Source organism: Halichoerus grypus, chromosome 3 (assembly GCF_964656455.1).
Source record: "Halichoerus grypus chromosome 3, mHalGry1.hap1.1, whole genome shotgun sequence".
In the NCBI taxonomy this organism is placed as follows: domain Eukaryota; kingdom Metazoa; phylum Chordata; class Mammalia; order Carnivora; family Phocidae; genus Halichoerus; species Halichoerus grypus.
The window spans coordinates 191597275-191622877 of record NC_135714.1 but is presented as its reverse complement, the minus strand read 5'-3'; the positions used below and the strand labels follow the sequence as shown (position 1 = coordinate 191622877).

The 25603-nt window shown below is 39.6% G+C and overlaps 1 protein-coding gene across 5 annotated transcripts in view; it reads left to right on the top strand.

Moving 5' to 3' along the window:
* KLKB1 (kallikrein B1) overlaps positions 1–20560 on the top strand; it is a 35934-nt gene extending 15374 nt beyond the window's left edge. For 4 of the 5 annotated variants that reach the window (XM_078069750.1, XM_078069751.1, XM_036112398.2 and 1 more), the window contains 13 exons: positions 3943–4105; positions 5481–5587; positions 8118–8277; positions 8692–8801; positions 12025–12184; positions 13149–13255; positions 13415–13577; positions 13677–13789; positions 13957–14125; positions 16436–16614; positions 17587–17682; positions 19429–19568; positions 20075–20560. In XM_078069750.1, coding sequence (XP_077925876.1) covers positions 3943–4105; positions 5481–5587; positions 8118–8277; positions 8692–8801; positions 12025–12184; positions 13149–13255; positions 13415–13577; positions 13677–13789; positions 13957–14125; positions 16436–16614; positions 17587–17682; positions 19429–19568; positions 20075–20254 — 1847 coding nt within the window. In that variant the 3' untranslated portion in view covers positions 20255–20560. Of the gene's footprint in view, positions 1–3263; positions 3371–3942; positions 4106–5480; positions 5588–8117; positions 8278–8691; positions 8802–12024; positions 12185–13148; positions 13256–13414; positions 13578–13676; positions 13790–13956; positions 14126–16435; positions 16615–17586; positions 17683–19428; positions 19569–20074 lie in introns of those variants that run through there. The other variant, XM_078069752.1, reaches the window with a different exon arrangement.
* Positions 20561–25603: the final 5043 nt, after the last annotated feature.

Below are 25603 nucleotides of genomic sequence, written 5' to 3'. Positions count from 1 at the left end.
TTTGAATAGTTTTGATTTCAACACCAGGTTTTGAACGTATTTCTCTCTCTAGCCATTCCACTAAGTTTTCAGGGACTAAAGATGATTCTGGACACTGTTTTTCATCAATCGTTCTGGAATGGAGTTTTCTCTGAGCCACCATTATGGGTAGATTCTGAGTCTGTGTTGACTTAACACGGCCATACCATAATGGTTATTTACCTACCTCTCAGATGTATGGCTAAGATAAACACCTTTTGGATAAGGGTTACATTTGTAAAGAGATATAATTTCTTCAGGAAGAAGCTGTTTTTCCCCTCCTAAACCAAAATCCCCCCCATGTCTAATTGCTTTTTTGAGCCATGATCATTAAATCCATTGAATGCTGAGGAGTAGAAGCCAGAGATGCCATAGACCATGGCCACTTCAGTTTTATCTTTTTGGGAAAAAAAAAAATTATGATCATCCTAGGAAAATTAGAGGTGCAGGTAAGCAGAAAATGAGAAACTGCCTATTATCTGTGGTCTTAAAACACAGAAATGGCCACTGTTAAAAATTTTCTTTGGTCTTTCAGAAATTTTTCTACACATGTCTATTTACACATTTAACAAAGATGTTATTAATTATAGATACTTTGTTTATAACTTATGTTTCCCATTTATAGCTGTCTTTTTATACATATCATATTTTTTTGGAGCTTAGTAATCTTCCCTAGTCATGGTATTTTTGTATACACATTCTTATACACACATTCAGTTACTTCTGTAGAATAAAATTTTGGAAATAAAAATGTTAGAAAGGTGTGAATATTTTGGAAGGTTTTGTGATGTACATCATGAAATTATCTTTCAAAAAGGTGATTCTCCAGTTAACCCTCTCCACCAGCAGATAAGAATGATCATTTATCCCACTTAGGCCAACTCCAGTAGTTGTCTATATGACTTGATATATATTCACCTTTCTGGAAACTGTATCCTAATTTGTTTCTGGGAAACTGCTGCCTCCAAGTTTGGGTCTCTGAGGTTGTGACCCAAGCAGTAAATAGGGGCACACATCCTGCTGGCTACAGTGACCCGATCAGAGCCAAAGGTCTGCAACGAGACCTTTGCTTATACTTCTAGAAATAAGACTCTTCTTCTTACTATTATTTCCAATTGACTTGAACTATTGGAGAACGCAAAGCCCTGAGCTTCTGGCACCTTGCCACTCTGTGGATCCTGAGAGCAACAGTAACAGAGCAAAGGGATGAAGACAAATTCAATCTTGATGGGATCAGCCCAGTACCCTGTCCAGTGATTCCTGAAGCCAAATCTGCCATGGACTTTGGCCTCTGAACCAATACATTTCATTTATACTAAGTCACATTGAACTAGGTTTTTTATCATTTGCAGCAAAATCAGTACATCAACATTGGTAACTTAGATAATTAAAAATTTTTGCTAATCTGGTGAGTAAAATGGCATCAGCTGTTTTAACTTGACTGTACTTATACATTTTTTCTTATACTTACTATTTGCTTGTGTTTCTTTTGTAAATTACCTTTTCATATCCTTTGCCCATTTTTTTTTTAAATGTAGTGTTTTCTTCTCCTTATCGATTATGTAGTTTTTTTTTTTTTTAACAAGACCAAATAACCTGCCCAAAGTCCATGGACACACGAGACAGTGTGACGTTATTTTATGTTATGGGATAACTTAATGTAACAGTGCTTTAAAACACTCTAAAATACAATACGAACAAGCCTATCCTCATTATTGTCACCACCATTATCATCATCATTTCCAACTTATGAGGATAAGCAAGAACACCTATTAGAACTTTCCTCCCAGCCTGTTCCAAAGTTGGTGTGTTTCAGTTGCCCCATTCTATCAGCCAAGTCACATGGCAGTTCACAAAGGCTTAGCTGCAGAATGGGAACTCCCAGGCTAGCACAGGGTATTGTTTGTACTCATGTTTGTGCACTGGAATGGGGGAGGATGGCTGCTTGGTAACTAGGAATCAGCCAAATACACCAACTATTTAAAACACAGGTCACTTTGCACTTAGCGTTGTCACTGGACCAGCTATTCAGGGTTCTGTGTGTATCTGAAATCTAGGCCTATACACCTGGCAATTTGTATTCCCATAAGCTTCCACCTGAAGGGATATCTGCTTTTTCTAAAAATGAAACTTACCGAAGGGTTAATCATCTTAGCCACACCTCCGAGAGGAAGAAAATCGATCTTGCTGGGTTAGGTCATCCTAATAGAGCTCATGGCTAGAATCCTCAGAGGGGTAGGATAGTGCAGAGGAAATTCTAATCTTCAGTGCTTAATGAAACATGTGTCTAAGCTGCCCATTCCCCGAAGGGCAATACAAAAATAGACGTCCTAGGGATGGACAAAGCTGTCATTGGAATTTCCTGTGGTTAACAGACAGTTGACAGACAGATAAATGCGCTGCCTGAGTTGAAAAAGCTTATTAAGCTGACTTTAAAGCGGGTCTTTCAAGGTAAACTCAAATTCATGTATTAAAGTTTACTTTTAATATATGAAACAGTAGAACGGTAAAGGTAGCACTTAATACTCTAATAATATGTGGGATGCAGGGTACTTTAGAACTGTGAACAATTCCAAACAGCAAATAGTTCCAAATGGATTTTCAATTTAGCATATGCATGCATTTGCATTTTCTTGTAGAAACCGAGCAAATAAACGTACTGATCCCAATAAGTACCCAATAAGTCTTGGTTTGTTTAAATTAAACTGAGATGAGGAACAATATTTGACATCGCACACTAGAAAAGGGAACAGGATTAGGAATGAAAAGAGCTAGGTTTCTCTCCTAGTACATTCACTAGGCATGTGGGTCTTGCGCAAGTCTGTATTGCCCTGAGACTCAGTTACTTAACTTCTTTCCGTAAAAACAGATCAAAACAAAACAAAAAAGTCAGAGGCATATACTGAAGTCTGCCTCTAACTCCCCTTACAGAGCTATTTGTTATGAAAAGGTTTTGAGAAAGAGATCCTACATTTTTTTTAATGTGTTTATTTGACTATAGTTGACAAATAATGTTATAATAGTTCTAGGTGTACAACATAGTGATTCAACCTCTCTGTACATTCTATTCTCCACACCACAAGTCTAGCTACCATATGTCACCACACAACACTGTAACAGTATCATTGACTATAGTCCCTATGCTGTGCCTTTTATGCCCATGACTTATTTATTCCATAACTAGAAGCCTTTTATTTTATTTTATTTTATTTTATATTATTTTACTTTATAAGTAGGCTACACACCCAGCATGGAGCCCAATGTGGGACTTGAACTCATGACCCTAAGATCAAGACCTGAGCTGAGATCAAGAGTTGGGCGCTTAATTGACTAAGCCACCCAGGCGCCCTGGGTATTATTTTTTTTTAAATATTTTATTTATTTATTTGAGAGAAAGAGAGAGCACAAGTAGGGGTGGAGGAGAGGAGAGGGGCAGAGGGAGAGGGAGAAGCAGACTCCCTGCTGAGCAGGGAGCTGGCTGTAGGGCTCAATCTCAGGATCCTGAGATCATGACCTGAACCAAAGGCAGATGCTCAACCAAGTGAGCCACCGAGGTGCCTCCCTGCCTGTTATTTTTAAGTCATGGTATTTTCGTAGCGTGTTAGACTACAGGGAGAAACCAAGCTAGAACTGTGTTTTTTTTGTGGATAATTTATGTGCAAATTATCCTATGATTTCGTAAAAATCAACCAAGTTTTTTTATGTAGAAGTATCCATAGAATGACTTTAAATAACATTATGCCTTGTTCAAATAGTCACCTCAATATGTTTCATTCTACCTCTATAGTTAAAGTCCTGTTGTAAAGCTCTTTGGGTGTTTAGTGGAGGAAATAAGAAGGTTCAGAACACAAATATAGTTCTATCAAAATAATTATTTGCATTCATTCCAAATTAATGTTTTTTTTTTCAATTATTGTATCATAGGATGCCTGACTCAACTGTATAAAAATACCTTCTTCAGAGGTGGGGACCTAACCGCCACATACACCCCGAATGCCCAACACTGTCAGATGATGTGCACGTTCCATCCTAGGTGTTTGCTCTTCAGTTTTCTTCCTGAAAGTTCCACTAATGACACAGGCAAAAGGTAAAAGCTGGTACGTCATTATTGGAGAAGCCAGTAATTTTTCAAAACAGAACGAGTTGTGTACAAAAAGGTGTAGATATTGCAGGGTTATGTTTCTCAAATGAGGTCCAAGGGCCAGCTTCACTGGAATCACCTGGAGTGGTTCTTACATTAGCAGATTAGGCCACAGCCTCAGACCCAAATGGTTCAGCCCACTGAGCCAAAGTGTCTTGGGCCTGGCAATATGCATGTCAAACAGTTGCTGCATTGACCTAAAGTCATAGACACTAGGCAGTGTCTATCCAAGGCCTCAGGAAGAATGCTTGAAAATCACTGGGTTGAGTGATTGTCTCAAGAAAGGGTCTAAAAACGGGTGAATATTTCACCTGAACAAGGGAACATACTATCTGACTCAGGATTGTATTTGTGGATGGCACAGTCCTAAGAAGGTATAATGGAAGGCAAATATTTTGTTGAGAATGTTATTGAGTAAGATCCAGAGCTTGTGACCTCGGGAAAGGTCTGTTCTGAATGGGCCTGTAGTGGGCACCTGTGGTATGATTAGTGTGTGTGTGCATGTGCGTGCGTGCATGTGTATGTAAGTGCGTGTGCATGCACATGCAAATATATATTATTAACTGGCATTTTGGAAAAGTAAGAGCCCTGAAAAAATAGCCATTGAAGATCTTATTAGGTCATAAAGTTGACTGAGTGTAGCCATGGTTTCATCACAATTTTCTCTCACTTTGATCAATATCCAGAATGAGCATTCCTTCGTTGTTCCCATTTCCATATCCATAGGTCTTTTCTTTTATCTTAACTCCATTTGAATTTAAAAACTGGGAATTAGATCATCACCCCCTGATTCTACATGTTAAACTTGTACAGAAAACCCAGACTCTGTGTGAGAGGGATCAACTTTAAGTTGAGTTAGGTTCAAGAATCCTTGTGAAAGATTGCCATTAGGATAGACATTAAAGACAGAATGAAGTCTACCATTAGTGGGAACCTAGAAGGAGTTAGTAAGTAAGCTGAACATCATAGATAGATCCAACTCTCATGACTGATTTAATTTCTTAAGTAAAAACAATCACCAGGTGAGAACATAATTCCCCAAATTGTAGGAACACGGGAAAAATCATTACCTCTTTAATATGATTGACTTTCTGTACTTAAAAGTGTTTTTTAAGAAAGAAAAACAATGCTGAAGTTAGGTATTACAAAGACTGTTAGATTTTATGGAATTTCCTCTAAGAGTGTTCTTTCCAGCAAGCATCAGAGAAGCTCTATTATTTTCCTTATTCTGCCATATTTATTAGTGTATAAAAAACATTAGACATCTCCTCAATGTGTGTTTATTATTCTACTTTCTAACTGAAAGTACTTTTAAAAACAGATTTGGTTGCTTCTTGAAAGACAGTGCTGCAGGAATCCTGCCAAGAGTGTCACGGACAAATGCAATTTCCGGACATTCCTTAAAGCAATGTGGTCATCAAATAAGTGGTAAGTTGTCGATTTCTGAGCTAAATCTGAGCAAATAATGGGTTTACCTTAAAATGTCTTCTGCATAAGCTCTGTACTGCCGTGGACATTTGAAGGGAGCACTCAGAAAGATAGCAGAGATTAACTGGATGTATCCTCCATCTCGTCTTTATCAGTTCCAAGCTCAAGGAACCTCTATTGCTTATGAGGTTAGCACTACAGTGTAAGATTTGTAGAAAGTGAATACACATGCAAATGATAGCTGCCCCCTTCTCCCACCCCCGATTGAGATAAGAATCTTAAAGAGAACACAGAGGGCGTCTCTATCCCTGTTTTACTTGAGATAATTTGCACACTCGTGGTTCTCAGCCAGGGCTGATTTTGTCCTTCATCAGGGGACAACTGGCAAGGACTGGAGACATTTTTGGTTGTCACAACACAGGGGAATGCTACTGGCATCTGGTAGACAGAGGTCAGAGATGCTGCTAAACATTCCACAAGGCACAGGGAAGCCCCCATGACAAAGATTTTCTGGTCCCAAATGTCAATAATGCAGAAGTTAAGAAACCTCATTAAGCCCCCAAACTGAAGGTCTGGGCTCTGTAAATCTTGCTAATGAAAATCATACTTCTTAGAAAAAAATGTGAGGGCTAAGAGGCCAGGAAATTTAAATTCTGACACTTATTGCTACTAATGTCTTGGGAAACAATTTCTAATCCTATCCTAATTTAAGGGAGATGAACTATTTCTCTGACATAACTGATTTGAAAGCGAGAAGTACTGAAAAGATTCTCAACTGATGGGCTGGCAGAACCTTGAAATAAACATGTTGTGACTGTATGTCATTGCTATTTTACCTTTACTATTTACAGTTAATTTTGTAGTTTCAAATTTCAGGTGTTTTATTTATTTATTTATTTTTAAGATTTTATTTATTTATTTGAGAGAGAGAGAGAGAGACAGCACATGAGAGGGGGGAGGGTCAGAGGGAGAAGCAGACTCCCTGCCGAGCAGGGAGCCCGGTGCGGGACTCGATCCAGGGACTCCAGGATCATGACCTGAGCCGAAGGCAGTCGCTTAACCAACTGAGCCACCCAGGCGCCCAAATTTCAGGTGTTTTAAAGTTTTCTATCCTCCCTTCCCCCATTAACACGACTCCCTCAATACATATGTGTGCTTTGTGCATGCATTTGTATAGGAACCAGTCCTTAGTTAGGAACATAGAGATCTGACTTAGCCAATATGTAGTTTACCTGAGGACGAGTACATGTCCTATGTTATAAGATCAAATTCATATCTTAATACAACTTAGGGCAAATCATTCGATTAAGCATTATTTTTAATTATGCCATCATAGTAAAATTTAAAGAACAGTATTTTGCTTTTCTCAATACTCCTAGTTATTGTTATTTTTTTCTCAAACTTAGTCTTACAGAACTTATTTAATGTTCCCTCCTAACTCTCCCTGAGTATCTCAAATTAAAGTGAATAATTGCTCCCAAGGACATAGAGTCCCTAAACTCGGGACCAATTTTGGTTTAAAACATTTATAGATAGGTTTATAGCTTTCCACTGATCATAAAGAAAAGTTTTTAGTTTGTAAGTATCCTATCCCAACTCAGCTGATTTTTTTTTTCTCATGTACAGCAGAATTGGAAAGAGACTTCATTTCTAGAATCTACAAACTCCTATGTGCATGAATCACTGTGAATTATCCACCGCCCTGCCCACCTCAATATGTAGTTTTTCCTACTAGTTTGTACATTTTCTGTCATTACCATCATTAAATCTAGCTTTATGACTTTTTCACCCTCTTAGGAGTGGAACATCACGTACAGCTGATCATGGTTTATACTGCTGGTTTCCTTATCCAAGGGTCTAACTAACAAATCTGAGTGCTTAAAAAAAAAAAAAAAAAAAAGCCTAAATCATAAATTTGGTTCACTATCTGTCCAAAGAATTACCTATATTTTTTCATTTCAACTGAAAGTGGAATTTAACAAAATTTTAAAGCAAGAATAAAGATGGTTTCATCATGAATATACAAAACTCTTCACCTTTTATAATGATTTGACACATAGATGTCAATGACAGGACCTACAATGAAATTCACAATCAGACAGAAGTAGGTGAAAGCTGAGAAATAAGCAAAGAGATAGAGAAGCTCCTTCACTCAGTGCAAGAAATTGAGGGCACATCAGTTTGCTTAATAATGCAGATCCCTTGCACAATCATCAGGACCCTCACTATTGTAGATTTGTCTGTCTTCCATTGCTCATTGATAATTTCAGGGTGAAATATTACCTATATAGTTACACATACCTTACAGTTTTGGAAACAAAGTAACTCCTTCTCCATGCTAGTGCTCTAAAACATATTGGAATGTGTTTAAGTAGAGTTTGATAATGTCATGATGTAACGAAAATTCTAAATCCCCTAATTAAAAGAGCAGTTGTGAAAAACAGAATCCTTCAAAACTACCCTGCCTAACGGATGATCTACTTCTATAAGCAAACTGACCAAATTTGCTCTGTGTATTTTATTTGTACAGCTTGCCACCGAGACATTCATAAAGGAATTGATATGAGAGGAGTCAATTTTAATGTCTCTAAGGTAAAAAATGTTGAAGAATGCCAAAAAATGTGCACCAACAGCATTCACTGCCAATTTTTCACGTATGCCACTGAAAGATTTTACAATGCAGCGTACCGGTAAGTACATTCATAGTGTTTGTTCTTTCTGATGGTGCTTTTAAGATTTAATTGTACTCTTTGTAAACTTTTTCCCCCAATGGAAGACCAAATAGGGCTTTTAGACCTAACCACTCTGCTTATTTATTTACTCGGTTCTGGTGTCATTTTGCTAAGGAGAATAATTTCCATTTTGGGGAAGTGAGGGTTTGGTTGAAAAATGTCTCCCATCCCATTCTCACCCTAACCTTCCCTGTGCAGAGCAGAAAAATGTCTCTTTGATTAAAAACACAAACCCCCAGACACACTCAGTATCCAAGTCATTGCTCTGATTGCTTTATTTCCCATTGACCAAGGGTCATTTCAATGCAAAAAGGATTGCTACATGCATCTTGCAGTTTAGGAAGAGAAGTAACCTCTTTTCTTCACATTTAGAAACGCCTGTCTTTTAAAGAACAGTCCAGGAGGAACGCCCATCAGTATAAAGGTGCTGACTAATGTGGTATCTGGATTCTCACTGAAGCCCTGTGCACTCTCAGAAATTGGTAATTATATGGCTACTATTTCCCTATGTGATTATAGCACGCAGAATTAGAGTCCCCCAAAGACATCCGTATTCTAATTCCTGGAACATGTGTATATGTTACATTACATGGCAAATGGGGCTTTGTAGATGTGATCAAGCTAAGGATTTTGAGATGGGAGATTATTCCAGATTATGTGAGTGGGCCTGATGTGGTCACAAGAGTCCTTATAAGAGAAAGAGGAAGATAGAAAGGTCATAGTGATAAGTTTTGAAGAGGTTACACTGCTGGCTTCCAAGGTGGAGAAAAGATCCACAAGCCAAGGAACGCAGGTTGCCTAGAAGCTGGGAAAGGCAAGGAAACAGGTCCTCCTATAGACCTTCCCAAAGGAAAAAAGCCCTGCCGACATCTTGACTGTAGCCCGGGGAGACCCATTCCAGGCTTCTGACGTTCAGAACTGTGAGATACTAAATTTGTGTTATTTGCAGGCACTGGGTTAGCGATAATTTGTTACAGCGATAATAGGGGACGAGTGCCGCAACACTGCAGAGAAACCCTAAGGTCATTTCTTGGTGGTGTCCGTTGTCTAGTGAAATGACTCAACCATAACGAATCAAGAAAGTGCTGTAGTTTCAGACATTTAGGTAATTTCAATTCAATTATCCAGGAAATTGTCATGGCCTTCCACCTTATTTAGTGACCAGCATGTTAGTGATAAGATGTTACTGAAACTGAATCACCAGTACTCAATGCTACACAGTATCCAGTGCCAGGTCCCGCCAAACTCCGCAGCAGGTGCTGGGTGAGGACCCCCTGAGGGAGACTGGGAAGTTGGCAACAGGGCATCTCTTTTCCTATTTGTTTCCATTCTCCTCCAGTCCTTACATGCCCAGAACCAGTAAGTTTCCTAGCCTTTGATGGGGTATTTTTGGGAGTGTCAGGCATGCCATCAATGTGCAGACAGGCATTTCGCAACTTTGCCTTGGCCTTTGCTTTCTGCTGACCCAGGGCGCAACATCAGCCAGCCTGAGAGCTTAGGACTTTCTCAGATCTCTCATGGACATGTGCACAGCCCTGGTCATGCAGCCCTGTACTTGTATATGGCCTTCTAGAGTCCCAGGAATATGGCAAAGATTTTCACCACCACCCTCTTTCCCTTCATTTTCCTTTTAAGAATTTTGTCAGCTTGTTGTTTGCTCCAGCTATTACTGTTGCCCTAGGAAGCTGCAATGTTACGTAACTGGCACTTTTTGTTTGTTTTCTTTTTCTTTGCTCTTGACAAACACTTGCAAGGAAAAAGCTGTTAATACTGAAGAAAGCTCTGAGTCATGTCAAATAAACTCAATCCATGTGAGTGGAATTTTCCTGAGAATTTCCAGACAGGTCAAATAATGGTGTTTAACTGGGGATGGGAATGGAGTATTGGAGTAGCCCCAAACCCACTCCACCCCCTCTAGGGCTGCTAGACTACTGGCTGGTTTCCAGCACGATTGTGGGGCTGTTTTCAAGGTTTCCATGGTGCTGGGGAGAGGAGAATGGGAACAAGGCAAATTAAAACCCCACAAAACTCACTGTTCTTATAGATATTCAGCTGTTTTTCTTGAATAAGTACTCCTGGACTGTTATAATTTGATTAATTTTTATTAATTTCTAGAGTTCTGAAAACATTGATTTTGACAATTTTGCCCATGCTCTCATTACTTCCATGGAGGAGAGGATTTTCAGAGGTCCTTCCTCTGTCATTCCCACTCACATCCTGTAGTGCCTTTGATAAAACAAAACAAAACAAAACAAATGAAACCAAAACACTAGCTTTAAAAAAGAAAATGGTCTTCACAAGATAGCTCCTGTGTTTTTGTCATCTGGATGGCTCAGGTAGTGACCGAAACATTGCATACAGCTCTGGGTTGCGTATTTTGTGTGTAGCAATGGTCAACCCTGAGCACTTCCAAAGCGGGTAACCAGGAAAGTAAGATATCTAGAAGTAATGGAAAATACAAACTGGCTAGAAGAATAGGTTAAAGGCATTTAACCTGAAAAAGATCAGGATGACTGTCTTAATTTTTTGTTTATAGAGGGCTTTCATTAGAGATTAGATTAATCTATGTGGTTCCATTAGGCAGATTAAGGTAGATGCTCCTATGAAGAAAATAGGAAAAACATTCCTAACACCTAGAATGGTCCAGAAAAGAATTGGGCCTTGCCATAAGGTAGTGAGCTCCTCATCACTATAAATATCTTAGTAAAAGGTAAACAACTTGTCAGGGACGTCCTTTAGGGGATGTAGTTGTAGGTTGGCATGGATGACCGTAAATTCTCTTCCAGCTTCCAGAGTCTGTGTTTTGCTTTCTTTTTTGAAAGATTTAATTAGTTGAGACCTAATTTCCTAGACTGCCCCTATGTAGATATTATGTCACGGGAGGTACTTTCTCTTGATACAACTATGTTCATTTAAATTAGGACTCTTTTTGTCCTTCTTATAATTGCTATCATTATTCCATAATTTTAATAAAATTTATGTCATCAAATTGAGTAAACTGAGTAAATAATATGAACACAAATAAAAGTGTAATTAAGACATAAGATTAGGGGCATCTGGGTGGCTCAGTTGGCTAAGCATGCGACTCCTGGTTTCAGCTCAGGTCATGATCTCAGAGTCCTGAGATCGAGCCCTGTGTCAGGCTTGGCACTCAGTGTGGAGTCTGCTTGTTCTTCCCCCCCCCATAAATAAATCAAATATTTTAAAAAATAAGATTATATACAGGTAATGAAAGTGGGCTTTCTACTGTTCTAATTTCAATGGACACATGGCATTTTTGTTAGCTACCTGATATTTTTGTTAATCTGTTTTTATTAAAATCTTTTTCATATTATTCAGGAAAATGTAACATAAAACCTTATCTCCTAAAATCCGGAATTCATGTTCAGGGTAATAGAAAGAAACTCTGAGCATATGCTAAGTAACCTAAATATTTTGCACAGGTCAGGATGGAGTTAAGAGCCTAGGTTGAGGTATTTCATTTCTCTGACATAGGAGTCCATCTCTTATCAGATTTAGACCAATTTTTCCTTCTTCCAAATGGCAAATAACAAGTCTGAGGATATTTTAACAGACACTGTTTTCACTTAGGATATCTAGTACTATAAGTAACAGTCATAATTTCCTCAGTTATGATGACAAAGGACAGGTCACTTGAGCGTCGTGTCACTTGCTGAGGACTGTCTTCCGTCTGTGAGTTCATAGGTTGCCGCATGGACATTTTCCAGCACCTCACATTTTCAGATGTGGACATCACCAGAGCTGTCACCCCAGATGCTTTTGTATGTCAAACCATTTGCACCTACCATCCCAACTGCCTCTTCTTTACATTCTACACAAAGGCGTGGCATCTAGAACCACAAAGGTGAGTAAGACTGTGTAACATTTGCTACTATACTATCATCACTGTAATTTTATAGTTTGAATCTTTGAAAACTTTTGTTCATTTCCCTCAGAGCACTTGAAGCCACGGGTTAAGTAGGTCCTTTCCTGCCAGGTGTAGATTAGTTAAGAGCTCAGCTGACTTTTCCACCTACCTTCTCTTCCTGAAACATAGCATTGGATCCATGGAAGAAAAGGATCCCATACCTTTCTTACTGATCTTAATGTTTTGTCTTATTAACTTGAAGTAAAACCCACTCACTGCCAGCATATCCATTAATGTTGTCTCTGATTCCTGTGTTTCAGAAACTAGAGCCCTGTTTATCCTGATTGATCTCTTTACCCTCTGATAACCTGCCTTTTTTTTTTTAAGATTTTATTTATTTATTTATTAGAGAGAGAGAGACAGTGAGAGAGGGAACACAAGCAGGGGGAGTGGGAGAGGGAGAAGCAGGCTTTAAAACAATAAGATTATATACAGATAATTGATGCAGGGCTCAATCCCAGGACCCTGGGATCATGACCTGAGCCAAAGGCAGACGCTTAACGACTGAGCCACCCAGGCGCCCCTTCCCTTTTCCTTCTATACATAGGTGGCACTAAGAGAAAGGTGCATAGTTATACAATAGCATCAGCAGCAGAACCCCCCAGAATTTGGTCTTGGCTCTTTTTTTTTTCTTTTTCTTTTCCTTTTCGATGAGAAGGTGGAACTTTACCATTCTCCTCTTTCCAGGTTATCTGTGCCTATCAGTTTTCTTCAGAGGGAGATGTGGCTTGGTTTACATTTGATCTCTGATTTATTAGAGTCCTGTGGTCTGCTTTACTTTGAAAAGAGTTTCTCAGAGGACTAAAATTTGCAGAGGTGCTTTTCAAAATATGAAGTGCTTTTGTGTTTGCTTTAATGCAATTTTGTTTCTCTCTCTTTTGCTTTTTTTTTTTTTTAATAGAAATGTTTGCTTTCTTAAGACTTCCAAAAGTGGGACACCAAGTTCCCCTACTCCTCAGGAAAACGCCGTATCTGGATATAGCCTTTTAACCTGCAAAACCTTACCTGGTAATGTGATTCAATAATAATAGTACATAAAATGTGATACACTTTATGATCTTCTAACAAGTAATGGCGATGAAACAATCCTCAGTACCGAAAACCTGGGTAAATGTGGGTTTATCGCTGTCTTCATTTTATATCTCTCTATGTCTCTAATTCACACAGAGCCTTGTCATTCCAAAATTTACTCAGGAGTTGATTTTGAAGGGGAAGAACTGAACGTGACCTTTGTCGAAGGAGTGAGTGTTTGCCAAGAGACTTGTACAAAGATGATTCGCTGTCAGTTTTTTACTTACTCTTTACGCCCAGAAGACTGTAGAGGAGAGAAGTTAGTGAAATTTTATTTTTCAAAGACTGTCAGCAAGACAATTTCATGAATTATACCCCTCTGTGAAGGTTTAATCTTTATACCGATCATTTTATCTAGGTGCAAGTGTTCCTTACGATTATCTCTGGACGGTTCCCCAACTAGGATTACATATGGGACACGAGCAAGCTCTGGTTATTCTTTGAGGTTGTGTAGAAGTGGGGATAGTTCTGGTGAGTGAGCCTCACTTGTTCATGGAACCGTAAAGGGATGACTGTGTCGTCTTCATAGCTTGCTTAGTCTGACGTAATAGAATTATTATGTATTTTGTTTTCCTTGGCTGAGGTGAACTCTGACTCACCTCAAATTCCAACCGTTAATGTCAAGACTCTCTTTTTAGTCTGCACAACAAAAACAAACACACGCATTGTTGGAGGAACCAACTCTTCTTGGGGAGAGTGGCCCTGGCAAGTCAGCCTGCAAGTGAAGCTGAGAGCTCAGAGCCACCTATGTGGAGGGTCAATCATTGGACACCAGTGGGTCCTAACTGCCGCCCATTGCTTTGATGGGTAAGTTTTGGATGCATCTTATCCAGCGTCTTAACTTGCCTTTTTGTTTTGAATAATCTGTGATCAGTGTCTCGATCATCATGTCAGTGTATTAATCAAAGTTTATTTTTTGACAAAAGACATTTTAAAGCAGGGCTGGTATTCAAAATGTCAAATAGCTCATAGGACCTGTCTGAGCACTGAATGATCTGACCTAGCAGAACACAGTGTGGTCTGTTTGCAGGATTGACACTCTTGGGGGCATGTTACTCCTGCTTTAAAGAATAAGGAAAAAATGCCCCACCTGCTACCACCTCCATCCGCCACTCCCCAAATATATTCTTCAAAGACTTAATTTCCAGGCCCATAGAGATTTTACTTTCAGCTCTTCGATTCACAAAGGTACTGAATAATATTAATAATGAAAACAAAAATGCAAATTTATTACCCTATAGAGTTCAGCGAATAAAATCAGATATAATATTCTAAAACAGACTTTGTAGTTAGAACAGGGCTAGAGTCCAAGCTCTGTCACTTATTAGAGGTATGAGTGACCTTGGGTGATTTGTAAATCTCTCTTTGCTTTATTTCCCTTCCCATTATTATGAATAATAATGATATCTAATTCATGAGTTATTAAAAGGGTTAAGCGACACACTTAAAGTCCTTAGCACTATACCTGGAACATAAAAATTACAAAAAAATAAGCTATAATCAAATAAGAATAAGAGTTTATAAGAGATAATATACACAAAAACACTGATTTAATTGAAAGAAAACCACTTTGCCCCTATCTGCACGATTTTCTCTATAGTTTCATGCAAATACATCTTGCACCTCTCAATGATGATAAAAATGTCCAAGTCTTTACCAAAGATAAGACTTTGCTTTAGATCAGAATTTTAGGTTTACTTTGTATGTATTCATATTTAATAAAATTAATTTAGGGGCACATGGGTGGCTCAGCTGGTTAAGCATCTGACTTTGGCTAAGGTCATGATCTCAGGGTCCTGGGATTGAGTTGGGCATGGGCTCTGCACTCAGCGGGGAGTCGGCTTGTCCCTCTGCCCCTCCCCCTGCTCATACTCTCTCTCTCAAATAAATAAATAAGATCTTTTTAAAAAAAGAATTAATTTAAATTTTCACACTTCTCAAAATATATTTTATTATTTGATTTTTTATATTTATTTTTATTGTATTCTGATTTTGTTTTTTGGCCATGCCATGAAGTGTGCTTTATTTTCATTAACCATACAAGTAATTTTCCCTAACAGCCCAAGGCAAACTGGAGGATTGGCAGTTCGAGCTGGGGGTCCTCTGAGATCCCCACAGGCTGGTGGCATCTGCTCAGGGTGCCGGGTTCACGGCCCAGCTTGTCACTTGTCCATTTTGCAGGTGGTTCTTTATGTCAGGACTGGGCTCTCTCCAAGATGACAGGGGTGGGGGATCCTCCAGGCTTTTAGGAAATTTCTCTCTGCCTCTCCTGCTCAGTGGTCTCCGGTGGGAGAGCCTGTTTTCCTCAGCTTGGCCTTACAGAAGCTGGTGATTCCTGGCTTGTCTGTTACTTTCTGAAATCACCCTGGAATTCCTCTCAGAGCCCTGTGCCTGGTGCTCCCCCTTGCCTTGCTGCAACCGGAAGCCCAGACAGAGAACTTTTATTTATTTTTTTTAAGATTTTATTTATTTGAGAGAGAGAGAGTGAAAGAGAAACAGCACGGGAGAGGGCAGGGTCCAAGGGGAAAGCAGACGCCCCACTGAGCAGGGAGCCCGATGGGAGGCTCCATCCCAGGACCCTGGGATCATGACCTGAGCCGAAGGCAGACGCTTAACCAACTGAGCCACCCAGGTGCCCTAGACAGAGAACTTTGAAATAACACTGAAGCCTCCCTAAATTTGCCCAATGAGGGGGGCTTGTGTAAGATCAGTCTGACCTCTTGACAATTCTGGATATTCTGGATTTCATGGAAGCAATTGCTTTCAGCTTTGCTGAACTGGGCAGGATTTTCCCATAATAAACTGTGAATCTCTCCCAACCGGTTTCACTCAGATTTGGGACAGCAACGTTCTTGTATTTTTACTTACAGTAACATGAAATAACTACACAAATGTACATTTTCAGTGTTTTTAACTAAATCTTCAGAGATTCAGTACTGCTGCTGGTGGTGATGACAAATTGTGTGGAAGAGAAATTAGATAAGTAAAAATACGCCGTATGTAGTATTTTCTTCCCAGAAAAGTACTATTTTCAAAAGGTAAAGTTGAAAGGAAAATGGGCCAATATCAAAGGCTGGTCTTTCTGGTTTCAAATAGGTCTTTATTTTTCCTTCCTAGGCTTCCCTTGTTGAATGTTTGGCGCATTTATAGTGGCATTTTAAATCTGTCAGAGATAACAGAAGAAACACCTTTCTCACAAATAAAAGAGCTTATTATTCACCAAAATTACAAAATCTCAGATGGCGGTGGTCACGATATTGCCCTAATAAAACTTGAGACTCCTTTGAATTATACGGGTACGTAGCATATTTAAGGGGAAGCTCTACAGCTGAGTTCGGTGGTTTAAATTTTCACATCAATTTGAACGAGAGGGCAGAATCTAGACAGATTATCCTTATTTTCTGGTTGGTGGAGTGGGGGGAAAGGTGAGGAATTGCCAAGGGAGACACCTGTGACTTGGATAAATCTCTTCTACTTAACGGGTAAGAAATAGTAATTGGTTTCTTCAGGCAGGAATAGAACTGCATATACATTATTGAAATAATACACCTGGTGAATGTCTTGGTCCTTTGGGAAGCATGGCTCCCTTTGACAAGAATAGCAGGATTACTACTGCTTTGGGCATATTAGGAATATAGAAAGGTAAGAAGGGCCAGATACTAATTCCCAGGTCTAACTTGAGTAGAGACATCGAAGCAGCAGGAAGCTCCGGGAAGCAGGTAGTGTGATGGTGGGAGGTATGGCCTCTGTGGGACAATGCTCCCCAGTTGGTGAACGCCCGCTGTCCCGTAACGATTCTGTGACCTCGGGCAAGTTGCTTTTACCTCTTTGCACCTTGAATTTCCTCATCTGTAAAATGAGCATGACAGTCACCTGTTGGTTTGTTATAAAAATTTCTAGTTAATAAGTTAAAGCACTTAAACAGCACTTAAAATAGTGCCTGTAACAGTGGAAACACTCTGTTATTACTATTAAGTGTCACAAACAGGGTAAAACACACCAACTTCTAAATGCTTTTGACAGAAATTTTGTTCCAAGTTTTAAGGTTTAATCCAGAAAATCTGACACCAAAAATGTCATATGAAAATGAGTCTGATGATGAGAAGTTTTCTTGAATCACTGACCTTAGCAACTGAGCAGAAAGAAAAAGGGTCATTCTTCTTGGTGCTACCCTATGGAAAGAGAATATGGGAAAAGGAAAGTGTGTATTTTTGGTCAATATCCATAACTTTATTTAACCAAACTCTAATCTCAAAACTACTTTTCAGAATTCCAAAAACCAATATGCCTACCTTCCAAAGCTGATACAAATACAACTTATACTAATTGTTGGGTAACCGGATGGGGCTTCACAAAAGAAAAAGGTACAGCATGACATTTTAAATGTTGTTCTTAAAACAAGTCTTTTATGTTAAAGTACATGGAGTGAATCCGTTTAACTGGCCTCTGTCTGAAATTTCCTCCAAACTCATGACCTTTCCAATCTATCTATTCTCAAATATTTACTCAGTGATTTCTGAGATGTATTTTTGTTTGGGTCTGGAAAAATTTATAAGGTTACCTTTTAAGCATCTTACTTAATAATAAAGATCACTTGTTTGACTTCATATAAAGGACTGGTCCCATATAACGCTACAAGACCACTCAAGCTTATCCTGTCCTCACTATTAATAATGTTCCCATCTCTCAATGCTGTCGCTCTGCCTTCATACTAAGGGCCGGGAGTATAGGCAGGCACACCATCTCTCTTTCTGGAAGGCTCTAAATCTTTTTGTTGTTGTTGTTGTTTCATGCATCCTTCCTGCAATCTGATGAAGCTGGTGAGCCACTTCTGTAATGGTGTTTTAAACACTTAAAGAAAACACACAGAAATATGAAGGAAGCCAGTGAAATTGCAATAGAGTTATCAAAATACTTTTAAAAGATGTGATATGGTAACACATGAGTTTCTTTACTAATATGTTAAACAGCAAGTTTTTCAAGTAACTACCATAATTTTGAAATTGTGGTGAGCACAGCTGATATTTTCCGTTATCGGCCCTAACTGTCATGTGAAAATATCACGACTGTGATGCAAAAATATCTGTACTCTCTACTGATGGCGAAGTCCTCGATACTGCTAATAGTCCCATTTTTATTGCCTGCATTCAAAACTGAAGGTAGTGTTAGACTTCCATTGGAGATTGGTGAAAATAAAGATATTTTCCTATCCAAGTTTATAGAGCAAGTGAATTCTTTCTGTGGACCCCAGTTTAAGAACTCCTGCTCACGGGTAGTTGGTGTATCTCAGTTGCCCTTGAATTTCCCAGGAAACAGACTATTCTCCCTTTTCAAAATTTTGTTCCTGATAGACAATATAAGGAATAATATTTGCATCATTCTTTATGTATTTAAGGATGTCAAGCTCTTTCCTTCTTTCCTAATGTAGTCCTTTATTCAATGAATTCAGTTTTTTCAAGTTTTTGACTAGTACCTTAAGACAGGAAGAAATTTTAAGAGTAACCTTAACTAAACAAGGAAAGCTCCCAACATATGTTCAAGGGGAACCTGGACACTGGTGGAAATTTAATTATTTGTAAATAAATTGTTCTTCATGGGAAATACTTGCATTTACTCGAAGAACAAACTACTCCTCTGTTGCCAGAGGTTTGGTGGGGTTTTTTTTTCCCCCAAATCATATATTTTAAAATGATCGTGTTGAATATATAAAACAAGAACTGAAAGGTAAGAACTTCCAGCTTTTGGGTTGGAGGTGATAGGAGGGAATTTCTGAGAGGTTTCTATTGAGATAAGAGGATGGCAGAGAATCCAGAGGCAAAGTCTTTGGTCAGCCTGGGGGGCTGCGGTTGTCTTCACATTGCACGACAGAGGGAAAGCACATGCTCTCTCTCTCTCTCTCTCTGTTTCTTTCTCTCTCGGTTTCTCAATTTCTCTCTCTTTTACTCTCTCTCTCTGTTGGTGTGATTAACTCTACTTTTTCACCCTTACTATTCTTATCTAAAGAAATGACCTTAATGAAAAGTTCATTATTCTGATTTGCTTTAAGACTTTAGTATTTTCATACTCACTGTATTTCCTCCTTCTGAAATTTCATATTGGTTACCTCATAGGGGAAATTCAAAATACCCTGCAAAAGGCAAATATTCCTTTGGTACCAAGAGAAGAATGCCAGAAAAAATATAGAGATTATAAAATAACCAAACAGATGATCTGTGCTGGCTATAAAGAAGGAGGAAAAGATGCCTGTAAGGTAATACTTTCAATTATGAAAAAACACACAGTGGTCTGCTTGAGAAAATCAACTGGAAAATATATTCTCCATAGTATATTTCATTATATTTTTCTTTAAAAATTCAGAGCCAAATAATCCAACAATTTCATAAGCAACCTTTGATGAACTGAATATATATGCATATATATAATTTTTATTATATATATGTTACAATCTGTGCAGAAGCATATTATGTTTAAAGGGAGCACCATTGTACATATAATTGTACTAAAATATTAGAGCATTAGATCCATTTGACATTGAGATTATGATGTCAACATTTCCTTGTTGGACTAAACAGAAAATTCAACCATGCATTATTAAATTAAATTATTTTCATCACATCCAACAGCTAATGAGGAACATAAGTCACCTGAAGAACTATAAGGAACTGTATGTGTGTTGTATGCAATGTGGCTACAGAATTTTAAAGGCACAACTGTCATACTTTCTATTACTTTATTTTTCCACCCACTGTGACACAGGGGGATTCAGGCGGTCCCTTAGTTTGTAAACACAACGGAATCTGGCATTTGGTGGGTATCACCAGTTGGGGTGAAGGCTGTGCCCGCAGAGAACATCCAGGTGTCTACACCAAAGTTGCTGAGTATGTGGACTGGATTTTAGAGAAAACACAGCCTGGTGATGGGCATATCGGTCTTTGATGAAGACACTGGCGTGAAGAAGCTTTATAGAGGTGGGAAAGAGCCCAGTTTGTAGCGTAAGTTTTACAGCTTGGGTCCAAGTCAAATACTGAGCCTTGGGGTCCTCATCTGCAAACATGTGGAGAGTGGTATCTACTTCATGTCCTTGTCATAAAGGCAAAAAGAGACAATGCACACAAAAGCTGCTGAGGAAAATGTCGTGCAGAGGCAGGCTTTCAGCATTCAGTAACAATCCTAATAATGGGAGATAAAAAATGACCATTTCCATGATTATTTGTTGTGAAATAAAATGGCAAAAGAATGTGATTTACAAGTGTTTTCTTCTGATTGTGAGACAGAATGGAAGGTAAGCGATTCCCGATTCTAGCACAGTGCTTGGACTGGGTCACTCTTATCGGACTGCCGGCTCTGGAACTCAATCTATCTTAGGGATGGTAATTTCTTCTCTCTTCCTCACCTGCATGGTCATGAAAAACTACTACTGCCTGACTCACTCGGGGTGAAGAGCCAGTGAGCTTGGGTTTTGTTCTGCCAAGTGTAGAAGGTACACTTTTCCAAGAAAGAGATGGGTTTTCTGAACCTGGGAGAATAATAGTGCACTTTTCCATTTGGGCTTCTTACCTTGTTACCTGGTGTTGGCACAAGGCCCTGGGGTGGGGTATGCGGGAGAGACCTGCCAGGTATCACACAGCCTTCCTGGAGGACAAGGAATCTCTCTGTGGGATGGGGTGAGGGTGTCAGTAGATACTGGGCTCTGCAGTAGTAATTCAAGAAGCATCGCGTATAAAGTATTTCATAAATTCAGTCTTGTCAATTTATGGTGGTAGGGAGCAGTCCTGGGAAAAAGAGTTGACATAAATCTGCATAGAACACAAATTCCAAACTTGTCAGTGATTACCACGACTGATACCAGCCTGTTGGATTCAGTTCAGTTAAACTGACTTCACATTTACAGAATTGACCGTTGACAAAATATTGTGCAAAATAAGTAGAAAAAATAGAAAAGTGAAGTTTCTAAGCGATATTTTTTTCCTTCCACACTCAAAGACACAGTAAGTGGTAGAAAGGGCTAAAGCTGGGGGCGCTGAAGGAAAACCACGAGGTCTGGATTATTCATATTCCACACACTAGGAAACTGAAGGCTGGAGAGTTTACTCCAGAAATGCTCTAGATTTTATAAAACGTGACTGGGTTCCATGAAATAATTAAAAATAAATACAACTTCAACTTGCACTTTGGCATGCCATAAAGACGGTGGTCCTTGTTCTGTGTGGGCGTCATTTTATCTTTAAAGGGGTGGGGTGAAGTGGTTTGCTATGAGAATCTTTTATCTCTGGCTTCTAGTATTAATTTGAATGGGTGTTTGCACAGGACTTTGGAATGCTTGCTGGGCAAGCACTGGTCAGGGAATGACCTCATTTGGGCAAAATCGGGAGGAAGTTTTGAAATGTGGACTTCCCCTGGGATATGAACGATTATTTTTAAGTTGCTGATCAGGGCCCGCCGTCCTGGCATGGTCCCTGTTACTCACCATGTTTTCACGTACAGAGGCGAACAGGAAGAGCCTTCGTGGGACTGAGAAACGTGCAAGAGGCTAAGAAGGCGAGGGGTTGGAATGACTTCACCCTCACGAGGAAGAGTGAGGAGGAGGTGTGGGTCACTGGCCGTGCCATCCAGGAGAGGGTGGTGGCAGCTCAGGGCCGGGAAGCTGGCACGGCTCTTGCTGATGACAACAGCGCATGCACACGGGGGACACACAGCACAGGTGCCCATCTAATCCGAGGTTAGCCCAGGGCTCCAACATCCATCTCATTCCTCATCAAGGTGTGCGAGACCTCTAATTTAAATGGAAAACTTTTAATTATTGTTTACCTCTATCTCCTCACTAAATAGTGAACAACTTTGAAGGCGGCTCTCTTACATTCATATTGCATATAAATGGGCATTCAGTGAATGTCTAATGAAGGAATGCATCTTTATTCTAAAGATGAGGCAGTGAAGCCTTGAAGAGATACAAAGATTATCTCTAGGTCCACTGGCAAGGACAGAGCCAGACTTGAGCATGGCATTCATATATCCCAGATGGTGTCTCTAGCCCTGATCATGTTGCCTCATTCTATGAGAAGGATTAAAGGTGACAGGAGCATTTATAACCATTATTTGTTATTTTCGTTATCATCTAAAGCAGCGGCTCTCAACTGGGCACAACGCCACTCAGGAGATATGTGGCAAAGTCTAGAGACATTTTTGGTTGTCACACCTGGGCAGGGGGGTACATCCGGTGGATAGAAGCCAGAGATGTTGCTAACCATCCTACATGGCAGAGGACAGTCCCTCACCACAAAGAGTGATCTGGTCCAAATATCAATAATGGCAATGTTGAGAAACCCGATTGAAGGTCAGGCTTAACACCTTTTAATGAAAAAGGGGATATTTCAGGAACATCAAGAATGGGATTGTAGGATATGGGAGGCAGCGCCCCTTTTCAAAGTAAATCTTGATGAGAGCGAGAGGAGCTCCAAAAGCAAGCTGACTGTGGCCGTGACCGAGAAGGGGGTCCTACCTGCAGTGTGCCTGCATGATTTCCTTTGTCCCAGACAGGAGATTTTAGGGCATCAGTGCTTCCAAATTTTGACTTGCACTTGGGTCTCTGTAGACTAAGTTCTAGATTCTTCCTAAGATTTTGTCTAGTAATTCCCTGTTTCCATTAGCCTTCAAAAGCATTTTATTTCACTGGGTGGGATGGGGGGACCTTTACCTTTAAGGTAAAAGTAGTTGACATTGGAATTCTAAACTACAATGGCATTAGTTGGAAAAAGTCTTTAGAATACTTACTCTCAGTTTGAAAGGAAGGTCTATTTAATCTCAAAGAGTTTCTAAGCAAGTATGACTCCTACTCTGCTTTTATTTGAATGGACAAAAATATTTTGGAATTTTTATATTATTTCAGAGGCTTTAGAGGTTTCACTAGCTAGCTAAACCAAACTTAGGAAGATATTATCTGGTTTCCCAATGAAGTATTGCTGTCATTAGAGTCTTCTTGTTTCTCTGAATAGGGTTTGAAGGTTATCATTATAGTCTTTTTATTGGAGCTTTAGGATAGAGATGGGGTTTCATGGAGTAAACAATACAGGGATGTAAGGGCCTTATATAACTTCATGTATCAGTTTTCCATGAAAACCTGTCTTGGCATAAACTTGCCATTCTCTGTTTGAGCTTCATAAAAAGGAGCTCATCATAAATATGTGCTCTTAATATGTGTAGCTGGAATGTACTTAATTTTAAATGGGAAACCCAAGAAAGCAACTAAGGACTCTTTATGTCAAGATTGGTCACACCATCTTGGCAATAGATGAATTAAAACTATCTGAAGAACTGCCTTCTGGATAGAATGTCATACAGTCCTCAGCACTTGGCATAAAGCCCTCTTCTGAGTCCAAATCCCCCTTATAATTTTCTGCCCTCTGCGACACAATGCTGTCTTTTCTTTTCTTTTCAAAAAGTCTCCCATGAGTTTATATGAGGCTAAGCTTCAAATCTACCTTACTTCACTAACTATACTCTCACTGTCTCCTTCAGTAAGTTCTCTTTTACAGCAGTTCCATTTCTGCAAATTTTGAAAGTGGCATCCAGCGTTCCTAATCTTGGGTGGTCTTTCTACACAGACACTAGGCCACTGGAGACTAAGTATTCCACACTTTCATTCATTGAGAGCACATGTGTGGGGGGGAGGCAGAGGTAGAGGGAGAATCTTAAGCAGGCTCCTCATTCAGCGTGGAAGCCCACGTAGGGCTCGATTTCACAGCCCTGAGATCCGAGCACTGGATGTTATACACAACTGATAAATTATTGAACGCTACATCTGATACTAATGATGTACTATATGTTGGCTAATTGAATTTAAATGAAGAATTAAAAAAAAAAAAAGAGTCGGCCACTTAACCGACTGAGCCACCCAGGCACCCCAACACACTTTCAGAAACTGTTCAGATAATGTCAACCTTGTTGTAATGGACATAAAAGGAGATTGTCTCTATCTCCAAATATTGAGAGGCTCAAAGTAACTGGTGGCATCTTCTATGTTCAGAAGATCACACTCGTATCAGCACAGTGTCCCTGTACAAAGTATAATATTTCCTCTGATACCAATAACTTCAGCAAGATCTCAAATGGGGGCAAACCTGTAATTTTATTTCTTCTTTCATCCTCAGAATTTTTTAAAATTGTGATTCCATTTATAAATGTAAAATCTTATTTTGCTTCTCTATGGAAAATAGAAGTCTTCTCTGAACCATAAAATTATCTTTCTCTTGGGGCGCCTGGGTGGCTCAGTCGTTAAGCGTCTGCCTTCGGCTCAGGTCATGATCCCAGGGTCCTGGGATTGAGCCCCGCATCGGCTCCCTGCTCCGCGGGAGGCCTGCTTCTCCCTCTCCCACTCCCCCTGCTTGTGTTCCCTCTCTCGCTATCTCTCTCTGTCAAATAAATAAATAAAATCTTTAAAAAAAATTTATCTTTCTCTTAAATTTATTTATTTATTTATCTTCTTTTTGTGAAGGAACTAAAATTTACATAAATCGGACATATTAAAAACGGTGTTTGTTTTGTTTTTTTAAAGATTTTATTTATTTGACAGAGAGAGAGACAGCAAGAGCAGGAACACAAGCAGGGGGAGTGGGAGAGGGAGAAGCAGGCTTCCCGCTGAGCAGGGAGCCCGATGCGGGGCTCGATCCCAGGATCCTGGGATCATGACCTGAGCCAAAGGCAGACGCTTAACGACTGAGCCACCCAGGCGCCCCGGGTGTTTTTTTTTTTTTAAAGATTTTATTTATTTATTTGACAGAGAGGGAGCACACAAGCGGGGGGAAGGGGTTGGCAGGCAGAGGGAGAGGGAGAAGCAGACTCCCTACTGTTCAGGGAGCCCCATGAGGGGCTCAATCCCAGGACCCCAAGACCATGACCTGAGTCGAAGGCACACACTTAACCTACTGAGCCACCCAGGCGCCCCTAAAAAGGGTTTTTAATTTTTTTTTTACTTATTTACGCTTCCAGGAGATCACATAGAAATCCTTAGGGCTAGTTATTGTCTAATGTTATAAATGAGGAACCTGAAACTCAGAGAGAAAGCAACTTGGCCAAGGACCCACAGGTGGCTGGTTTACAGTGCAGAAGAATGGCTTCCGCTCAAGTTCCATGAATAGTAAACTAATGAATAGTAACAGAGGACATGCCTCATCCACGGCTTCTATAGAGCTTTTAGCCCTTCTTTCAAGGTCAACAGGAAGGCGCTTAACAAATACAACCAGGTGAAACCCAAAAAAGTGTTTCACCAGCTTTCCTCTTTGTGAAGCA